Raw genomic sequence first — 11093 nt, 5'->3', positions numbered from 1 at the left:
CATAAGACTAGTGTAGAGGTCTGCTGGCTCAATGCTTCTCTCAGAGCTGGCAGAAACCAAAAAGTGCTGCTCCAGTTTGGGATTTTTAAAAAACATTATAAAAATCTGGGATATGGATGGCATTATGGGATGGAAAAAAGAGTCTAGTTCCCAGCATGATCCCTGAGAAAGTCATTACTATCCAAAAAACATTGCAAAAATTTCCCAAAATGCATTGTGTTGGATGGTGGCACATGGCACCCCGGGACACCGACCCACGATGCATCACACTTTAAATTGACACAAGCACCCACACAAGCAGCCAGTGTGCATGATCAATATACAAACTTCAGTGGCTGTATGCTGACCTAACTTGCATGGACCAAAGTTTGTAGCATAGCCATGGCTTCACTAGCAGAGGGAGGATGGAAAGGCCACCTGCCCCACTGGCTGCACAACCCCCCCCCCTTGCTGGTGCAGCCCTTCTTCGGTGCTTTGAGTAGAAGGTCAGGCCCCCCCTAAAATCCCAAGGAAGATTCTCCCCCGTGGCTCTAAGGCCTCCTGTATCACTGTGTGGGGCGCCTGACGATGGCAGAGCCATACCCAGCTCCGGGGGAGAGCAAAGACTGAGGCCTGGTGTCCCAATCTCCTCGGGGATTAGATTCCAGATTCCAGGCTGGGCAAACCTTGTCCTCGCGCCTCTCCGGCCGTCCCCGGGGAAGGTCCCTCCCCACCCAGCGGCGGGGCAGATCCCCACCGTTCCCCCCTGTGCCCGGCCGGCCGATCCCGGCCGGGGGAAGCCCGCTGCCCGCCCCAGCCGGCGGGGGCGCTGAGCTCCGCAGTTCCCGGCAGGAGGTTGTCATGGTTTCCCGGGTCACATGCGTGCGAGGTCTCCCCGGCGCCGGGGGAGGAGGCGGGGGCGGGGATGCTACAGTCACCGCCGGGGCTGCCGCCGCCGCCGTGCCGAGCTAGGGAGCCGCGAGCAGCAGCAACCGCCCGCCGGCATCCCAGAGAGCCGCTCCCGGCACCGGCACCCTCGGCGGCCCGGATCCCTGCGGCTTCCTCCCACCACCTGCTCCGGCCTCCGCCCCCAGCCCTTCCCCGCGCGCTCCGGCTGCCGCTCCTGGGGCCTGCGTTCCCGCCGCCTCTCCCCGGCCGGCCCCGGCATGAGCATCTCCATCCCGGCGGGGCTGACGGAGCTGCTGCAGGGCTTCACCGTGGAGGTGCTGCGGAGCCAGCCCGGGGACCTGCTGGAGTTCGCCCTCCAGTACTTCGGACGCCTCAAGGCGGAGGCGGCGGAGAGCAGCGCCGGAGGGGGCCCCCCCGCGCCTGGCCATGAGAGGGGCAGCCTGCCGCCCCGCAGGGCCCCCGCCGCCAGGGGCGTCAGCTTCGCCGAGGAGCCCATGCAGACCGACTCGGAGAGCGGGGAAGAGGAGGAGGCGGCGGCGTTCGCGGGTAAGGGCTGGGTCGCGGGAGGGCCGGGCGCCCCCAGAGCTTAGGTGAGGGGAAGGGCTGGGGCCTCTCGGTACCCGAGCGGGGAGGGGAAAGGCTAGCTGGGGAAACGGAGCTGGTGGCGGCTCAGCGGGGAAGCGTTTGAGGACTGACCGGGAGACCCCCCCACGCCCCCCAGTATCCGGCCAGGGCGTCCCAGCAGTGCTGGTTTTAGAGGGCTGGGTCCTGCTTAGCTTGACTGCCTTCTTGATTCATGCCGCTTCTCCCTTGTTGGGAGGCTGACTGATGGGCAGAGCCAGGGGAAGGGCGCAGGGCACAGCTGTCAATGTGCTTTGACCTTTCTGTGCTACTGGTAACTACGTGTATGTGTGAGTGGAGAGAGGGGGAAAAGTGCAGTGAGTGAATCCCAGCTCACTGGTGCGGCAGGACTGCATTTGAAATCCCTTTATGAACGGTGACATGATGTACTATAAGTTTTTTTTGTTTTGTTTGTCAAACCACGTAAAGCTGTTGTGGCAGATGATCAGTCTGTCCTTTCATGCTTTAGCTTTGTTGTATCCCTGACACTTTCTGGGGCTGCAAATACTGAACCTAGTCACAATTGTATTATTTATTGCTGTTAAATAGTACTGTTACAGACTGCAAAAGGTCCATTTTCTTAAAAGATTGGCTCAAAAAGGAAAGTGGGCTGGCAAGTTGTCGGGAGTGTGCTGGCCAGAAAGGCTGGAGAATGAATGGGAAGAAGCTTCCTTGCTGTTATTGGCAAGTTCCACTCCTTCTGTATTTACACAAAATGACAGAAAACTGGAGGTTAGCTTCCTTTCTGTTTGTCAAACCAAACTTTAATCATGGTGTCTCCCAGCCACCAGATATGCTGCATAGTGCATATAAGTGTAGCACTGCACCAGATTTTGTATTTACATTGTTTATTGTGTATAGGTCTGCATTATGCCTAAGTGAGGACATGTCTTTTAAAGAGGGACTAATCATCCCTCCTTTGTAATAAGGGTATTGGAAGGCAAAGCCTGTATTTTATAGTTAATCAGGCAAATAGTATATTGCTGTTTCTGTCTTATGAATAGTCAGACTTTAAGATATAGTCAGTCTTTAAGGGCTGTTAGTGTTTTAATGCTCAAGGATATGTTGCTGTACAAATGCACTTAAGTTAATTAAGCATTTTACTTAGATGTGCTCCTGAGTCTTCCATGAGGTAGACAACCAGCGGTTAAAATCGTATTTCCTTTTAATAGCTATGTTCAAACTACCTGCACAGTAGGAAGGCTCCAGGAGTAAGCGTAACTGTGGGGACAGCAAAGGATAGTTGCAGTACTTCATTTCACTACAAGCTAACACTAAACCGTCCACAGTTAAAAATTCTCTTTGTGTGGCTGGCATGGCATGGTTTATTAGGAAACAAAGCACCTATCAAGGGGGCAAGCTGCAGTTGTCTCTGAAAAGGTGCAGAGCACTGTCTCAGCCTATGTACTGTGAATTAGCTAACCAAAGAATACATTGGTGGTTGGGAGCAAACAACATAAAAATATCTTTGGTATCATTGACAGTTTAGTTAGAACAGTTTGAAACTGAAGCACCTCATTAGTGCATTGGAGCGTTGGTTCTTCCAGGTCAAGTTCAAGGTGTATTTGCATAACTATATTCAAAAGCTTGCTGTTTGCTTTACCAGCTAAGCTGTGCTAGCTTTGTAAATACATGAAATGTGTTTTTATGCATTTTATCATTGAAAGATATTTGAGGTGGAAAAAATAAATTAGCTTAAATTATATTTACATCTAAATTGAAAAGTTACGCTGCCCATTAAGATATTCAACATCCTTGTAATCTTTGCAACTACATACATGGAGTTTGTAATTTATAAGAATTTGTAGCAATTGATTGGGTACTGCAGATTTATATAATAGTTTTGAACTCTGCTGAAACCATTATATCATCTATGAGGTGAGCAAAAATCCTGAAACCATTAGTGTATCTGCAAGCTAAGACAGAATGATAATGGAGAAGAATTAAAATATCTTAATTCCTTCATACTGAAGATGGCTGTCAAACCTGGGTCTTACTAAGTTAAAAAGTCTGTTAGTTAATGCATGGTAAGTAGACTGCTTGTATCTTCTTATATTTGTGGTGGTAAATACAGCATTGTAGCTTGAGTTTATTATAATGTGTTACATATGTAAATATTTTAGATTAGTTTAAGATACTTTCTAAGAATTGTAGTGAATATTCATAATCAACAATAAAAGACATTTTATTCATTTCAGCGTTTTAAGGCCTTAGAGGAAGAATGTCATTGTAAATAGTTTTGCTTAAAAAAGAGACCAACCAGGAATTATTTAGCTAACTAATCATGTGTGAAAATAATTTTGTAAAACAAAGTATATATGATATTTTGGAGTGTTTTTAAAGCTTAACTGTACTAAGGCTTATAACTTGTATCAGCATTCCAAGCCTGGAGCAATGAATGGTTCAGGGTCACAGGATGTAAATATTTTGGGAACTATCAGGCAGGGATTAATGAATCAGTTCTAGTAAATGTTTAGTGACTGGTTACGTGTGACTTTTTTTTTTTTTAAGTTTTACTTTTAGCATAGATGTCTGTACCTTCAAAATAGCACATATGTACCCACACATTCTCTTACTGACAACTGGATGCACTGTGGGATTTGACTTTTAATAAATGTTTTGTGGGCTTAAACATAAACTTAAAAATCACTTATTTTTGAACACTTTACACTTCTATAAGTAGCACGTTCGATTACTAATATTGGAAGTGATTAAGAAACAGCAGTTTGGCAGAAAAGGACCTGGGGTTACAGTGGACAAAAAGCTGGATATGAGTCAGCAGTGTACTCTTCTTGCCAACAAGGCTAACAGCATATTGGGCTGAATTAGTAGACGCATTGCCAGCAGATCAAGGGAAGTGATTATTCCCCTCTATTCGGCACTGGTGAGGCCTTATTTGGAGTACTGGGTCCAGTTTTGGATGCCCCACTAGAGAAAGGATGTGGACAAATTGGAACGAGTCCAGCGGAGGGCAATGAAAATGATTGGGGTGGGGTGGGCTGGAGCACATGACTTATGAGGCGAGGCTGAGGGAACTAGGCTTGTTTAGTCTGCAGAAGAGAAGAATGATAGGGGATTTGATAGAAACCTTTAACTACCTGAAAGGGGGTTCCAGGGAGGATGGAACTAGGCTGTTTTCAGTGGTAGTAGGTGAGAAAACTGGGAGCAATGGTTTCAAGTTGTAGTGGGGGAGGTCTAGGTTGGATAGCAGGAAAAACGTTTTCACTAGGAGGGTGGTGAAGCACTGGAATGGGTTATCTAGGGAGGTGGTGGAATCTCCATCCTTAGAGGTTTTTAAGGTGCAACTTGACAAAGTCCTGACTGGGATGATTTAGTTGGGGTTGGTTCTGCTTTGAGCAGGGGATTGGACTAGATGACTTCCTGAGGTGCCTTCCAACCATAATCTTCTATGATTCATTGAGCTAACAGAGTAACTGATGGCAGTGGTAGTCATCATCCCCTTTTAGACTCCCTATTCCAGTTTCAGTCTCCTTGTCTAGACAGTCCCATTACCCCCTTGTGGCTCCTCATTGGTACTCTCTTTCACTCCCCAGCTTCCAATTTACCCCCATGACCACATTCCCTGTTGGCTCCTACTCTCCCTTCCTGGGCATCTTCTCCAATCCTAATGTCCCTCCTCCCTAGCCCATCCTTGTCCTAGTCTTTGTCCAGCCAATCCCAGTTCCCTGCCTTGCATCTTGGCTTCTCATTAAGTCTGTCTCCACCCCCACCTCCTTGCTTCCCTCTTGGTTTCCATGCCCAATCTCTCAACCAGTCGCAGTTTCCTGATATGCCACCAGCCTCCAGTCCCTGTCCCACCCTACCCCAGGGTTTAGCCTGTCTAATACATTTGCCATGTCTCCCAGATCTGGCTTTTGTCCCCTCTGCATTCAATTCAAGTGGCTTCCTCTTTCTTACTGCTGGGCATTGTTATGGGGAATGCTGAGAGAACAGGAAAGAAAAGCTCCCTGCTTTCAATTCTGGTGCCTGGACATACCACAGCCTGGAGCAGTTGGAAACTGCAATTGCACAGGGCAGCCTGCTCAGCTACAGACTGGAGCATGTTCAACGTGGACGGAATCCTTGGGGAATTAAACTCCGAATCTCTAGCAAGTCTGTGAGCAGGTGTGAATTGTTATTTCCCCCCAGTTCGCAATGCTTATATCATGGTAAAATGTGGGTAGATTTTCCTGGGGATAGAAAAAGGCACATCCCTCACACAACGGCCACCACCTTGCCAAATTTCAAGTCCCTGCTGCAAGCCTAAAGGTGGTAGATCTTTTCAAACAAATGGACATCAGAATTTTTTAACATGGTCAAAACATATTGTTCCTTAGTCTGGTTCTTAGAAACAGCTGAATTGTCTTGGCTGAAATTTTCCAGAAAAAGTTCAGCCTGAGGCAGATACCTAGCATGAAAAATTTAAAGCCCCAAAGGTTAACGGCTAGCAAAGTTACAAGCAACTGAAAACAGGGTCTTACAATGGAAAGTGTCAGGTAACCTTAGGCAGGGCTACCAGGCCCATCTGCAATGTGTCTATGTAGTTATGTGTGTGTGTGTATGTACATACATTTATGGAATACATGGTGATGTAGATATGTACATACCACATATATTAAAGAGAAAGTATATTTGTTTATTAGGAATGTTTTAGCAAGTCTTTTTTTAAATTATTCACTCTTTTACCACCCTTCTAAAGATACTCCACACTCACTGGTTCCCTGTGTTTACACTCCACTATGCATTTATATGAATGAACAACACAATCTCAGTTTTTATAACTGAACAGGATAACCATATGTCCTTGAAAACTAGGCAAGTCCCTGTTTTCAGGACCTGTCTCTGTTGGTTTTGCAGAAAGCAGTGTGTTGTCCTAGTTTTTGTAAACCCCTGGAGACTGCCTGTCTGAAGAAGATGTCAGCCAGCAGTGCTAAGCCTAACATATATGCACCTCCAGGGCAAACCTCAGGTCTGTTATACAAAAACATTGCCATGCTTTACTCCATGGAGCCTCTCAGTGAGCATCCTCCTTAAACCAGCTCCCTGCAAACTGTCAAAACCTTGTGAAGTCTGAGACACTAGACACTGCTGCAAGTAGTGAACCTAAAAAACATACAGCTATACTGCAGGTACCTGTTAATCCAGATAGAGGCTGTTGTCTATGCTACTTCTTGCTTCCCCATGATCCCAGATGAGCATTGTATTGTAACAGGGTATTAGTGAGGGGAGATGGAATGTTGGTGGTGAAAGTAAGGAGCAAGGTGGGAGTCAAGACTGAGTGGATTTGTCACAGAGAATGAGTAAGCGCGGAGGGGGAAATGTGAAAGTCAGAGCTAGGAGAGGGACAAAACTGAAGTAAGGGGAAGGAGTAAGGACAAAAGAGAGAAAGTGAGGGAAAGGAAAAAGATGATGTGAACAAGGGAAAGTATGGGCAGAAATGGACATCCTTTTCTTTCCTCCTTTCCCCCCTCCTCCAGATAACAGACCCTCCTGTATGCACCTCCTCTCCTGCACATTCATACTCTTCAAAACCCTCTTTGCCAGAGACAAGTGTCCTGGTTTTTTAGCTTGAAAATCTGGTCATCCTATAAACAAACTAGCTTTACATTTAAACATAAATACAGCCTTAAATTATTATAATCATTATACAGCTCAAACTCGGGCAGTTCAACGTAATACTCTGGCACATTAATTCAGCTATCAGACTTAAATTTTTTTACCAGTATCACAAAGCTGAGTCTTCCATGGCTCAGTGGAGAACTGATGTAGTTCTTGATTAGTTTGTGTCCCTTACTGTTGCTTTTTTTAAACACTGAAGAAAGTAATGCAGTATAAAATAGGAGTGTTAGTAAATCTGCAATCTACTTTTCATAGTAAAATCAATGGGTTTTTTTTGGTGTTGATGAAGATGTAGCCTACATCACTTCTGGGGGCTTTCTACTGTAATTCCTTTGTCAGTTCCTAATAATCAACATTAGAATGATGATTTGTTTTGTCGGTTAGTATTTCTGTGAGAGCTCATTAAAATAATGCCATAGAAAAGCGATTGCTGCTCCAGGATTGCATCTTTCTCCCATATTGGGCCTCAAGTAAGTATAGTTTTGGGGAAATTCTACATTTGAGTGATGCGGCCTGGAGAGCAGGTGAAGGGCAAAGGCAGATTTGAGAACAAATGACAGCTGTTTAAAGTGGCTCAGGAGTTTGACTGTTAGATTAAGTCTTATCATGGATGAATTAGTGGGAAGAGAGCAAGTGAAGAGGCCAAAGGTATATGAAAAATACATTTATTGCATGGTTTTGCAGCATAATATATAATTGCAGATATAATTTCCACATGTGTAGGATGATGTGTGTATGGTATGTATATATAGTATGTATAGCCCATGTAATATGCCTTTATAATATATTAGATAAATGTGATACTTAATGAAATGAATATGCAGATAGATGTAGTAGGCTTTTCTAACATACAAATAACCTTTCATGCTGTAGTACTTAAAAGTAGCCACATAATGTTTTCCAAAGAATGTGATTTTTTTTTCCTACTCATACATGGGAGAGTTACACAGATAATTCCAATTAACTTTAATAAACGCTGCACATGTAAATAAATACCCTGCACATCCAGGATAGTAGACAATCGTTGTCTCAAAAAGATTACCTAGTTACATTTTCATTCATAGTTATGTACATATCTTTGAGCAGTGGATTTTCATTGTCACTTCTGATTGTGACATGTAACCTTATAGAATCCCATTTTATTTACCTTTAGAATGAACACTGCATTATAGCCTTGATTTTTTGATCAGTATATGAGTATGGAGCAGTAATACTAAAGATATTGCTGACTTGTGTGTATGTTTTGCATTCTTAAGTTTCCTTTTGTATTTTCTCTTACCTATTATTTCATGTATCTTTGATTGGCATAACAAAATCTTCCCTTGTAGTAAGACAGCACATTATATTGTCATAGTCTTTAGTTTTAGCATTCCATGATAAAATAACAGATATGTGTTTGATCACAAAGCTCTGAATACAGAATTATTTCTAGCAGCCGTCACTAGACAGTGTGAGCCATGGTCCAACTTTCAACCAATTTTGCAAGTTGTGTGACACATTGCAGTTTTGTGGTCCCATCAATAGTGTAACATTAGTAAGACATCCAAACATATATTCATTCAATAATTCAAATTATGCTATATTGTGCAGGAAAGCATGAAGCCTAAGATGAAATAGGATGCAGACTGAAATTACAAAGATGTCTGGAGTCTGCAGGAATAAAATACAAGGCTTGCTGCATAACACCTTCCTTTGCAAAGTGAATTGTACAACAACAGTTACAGTAGATATGGTGATTTGTGGAATCTGTCTATATATAATTTATGAATTCTGGTTGATGTTATGACATTTCTGTATTTTTTGAATGGCAGAATATGTAGGAATCCACCATTTGCTGAGAGGGACTATCGTATGTATCTCCCAGACCAGATACAGTGGTTGGCCTTTAGATCTTAAGTAGTCACCTGTTCAGGTGGAAACATTTTGGGACAGTGGATTGGCTGAAGCTGTGAGACGCTAGTTCCTTCATCTACTCTATGGGGAGTGGAGATGAAAAAAATCCCAGCTGTGGAACAAAGAAACCACCTGTTGGTAGTGGGATATGCAAATGTGGATTTTTCAGAGGACTCTTCCCTAAGCCCAAATAATTTTCTAGAGTAGTGAGGAAACCGAGGCAAGGATATGCATATTGGTGTGTTTATTATTTTGTCTATACCTGGGTATTTCATATGCTGCTAAGTAAAGAGTAACTTGCTTTAGAATTCTGTGCAAAGTCTGTTGGTGTGTTTGCTTTGCTGTCTTGTGTCTGAAGAGTTAAACTGTGAACCCAGAGTACCCATAAGGTGGAACACTAGAAAAGGGTGTGCGTAAACTATTGGGGAATCTGAGGGAACCAACACAAGTCACAGGGCCTAGGTAGTTGGACCACAGGGTCTCAGCTTTTGGGGGGAGGAGGTAGGGAGAGGGTGGTAGACAGAGGATCTGAACTCTGAGAGTGCCCCAGGGCTAGTGCCGTGGCTCTGTTCAGACTCAGGAGGCTTAAAAAGTACACACGATCCAGTGAGTTAGGCTCCATACACAACAGGTTGGTGAGTGTCTAGCCAGGGGTGCTCTGCCAGGGCTGTGTGTGACAGCAGAGTTACATCCAATCTGAGGGAAATAAATGTGTGTCACCACATTATCACTGCACCACAGAGGAATATAGAGATTACAAATAGAAGGAGAAAATGATCAAGAATGAAAAAGCACAGACATTCTGAATCTCTTTACTTGTTTTGCAAATCCGACAGTGTGCCAGACTCCTACTGTACTTTGGAAAACAATTGGGCAAAAAATCCTATTGATTATTGGAGTTGATGTTTTCATAAACCTACATTATAACATTAAGTACTTTCCACTTGTGTGTTTGCATCTTAATTGCTGTGGTTAATGATGTTCATAGTTACAGTAATTGATCAGAACTAGAATTTGAGATAGAGACCTTATTGAGGTTAATGTTAGTGATGAGTCTACAATTCTTACACTTATACTTAATTTGGCTAGCAAAGTTGGGTTAAAAGAGCAATAGCATGCAAGTTACTGTAATCATAAAGACTTCCTTAATTGAAAGTACTAGAAAATTATTGCAAAAACTATTCTTTTTCTTTTGGTTTTCAGAAAATAGCATGATCCTTAATTGTTTGTTTTTCTGCTCACAATTGTCCAAAACTTTTTGCTAATGACTCATCCCTTTCTTTTGAGGTGCAGCATGATTAACAGCATGATTAACCATTCTAAATCCCTACAACTCAGATGTAAATAAATACCTTTTTATTAATATTTACAGCCTTTCTGTAGTGTAACTTGTAATATGCACCTGACAGGAAGAAAACATATCATATTCCCTGCTCAAGAAACCAAACATTCCTGAGCAAGTCTCAGTATAGACTATAAATAAAAGATGTACAGAATACTCACTGTTGGAGTGGATACAGGCTGGATCCCAATATAGTCACCCAAACTTGTGAGCTTGAGTTCACAGCCTGAGAGAAGGATAGGTGTTTGCATGGCTTTATTCTGACTTGGGCTTTTGATACTATTTTTTAAGGTGAAACATTCAGATCAGATCTTGTGTTTTGAATTACAGTGGATTAATGCTATCAATATAAATGCAGTAGTGTGTGAGTTTCCTCAAGAAGCCATTGGAATAGTACATAATCTGATTGCGCTGATTTTGCCCTTTATATACCCCTCCGCCCCCAATCTCGACTCACTGTTGCCACTGCATTGATGCCTTCCAGTTCCACTCACTGCTGGTGGAAAGGTTTTTCATTGGGCTCCTTGATCCCCAAGGACCTGTGCCATATTAATGTTGGCATAAGCCTTCAGTGAAACTGCCTATGAATTTTTAAGTTTTGTGAAACTGATTAAGTTTCACATAGTTGATATTCATTAGCCTGGCAGAATCATTGGTAAAGGTATTGTTACATTCTCTAGCCTTGGCAAAACTTCTCTAGCCAAGGCTAGAGAAACTTCATTGAGTAACT

General features: G+C 43.4%; 1 protein-coding gene across 1 annotated transcript in view; it reads left to right on the top strand.

Moving 5' to 3' along the window:
• Window positions 1-847: 847 nt before the first annotated feature.
• Window positions 848-11093, top strand: part of PRKAR2B (protein kinase cAMP-dependent type II regulatory subunit beta) — a 154854-nt gene continuing 144608 nt past the window's right edge. Inside the window, exon 1 of the mRNA XM_067564459.1 lies at window positions 848-1434. Within this exon, the coding sequence (XP_067420560.1) occupies window positions 858-1434 (577 nt within the window). The 5' untranslated portion in view covers window positions 848-857. The remainder of the gene's footprint in view (window positions 1435-11093) is intronic.

The sequence above is a fragment of the Emydura macquarii genome, unplaced genomic scaffold, assembly GCF_026122565.2.
Source record: "Emydura macquarii macquarii isolate MOO-44397 ecotype Brisbane River unplaced genomic scaffold, CSIRO-AGI_Emac_v2 contig_2636, whole genome shotgun sequence".
In the NCBI taxonomy this organism is placed as follows: Eukaryota; Metazoa; Chordata; order Testudines; family Chelidae; genus Emydura; species Emydura macquarii.
Note: the sequence above shows the minus strand (reverse complement) of the source record. Positions and strands in the feature narration are given on the sequence as shown.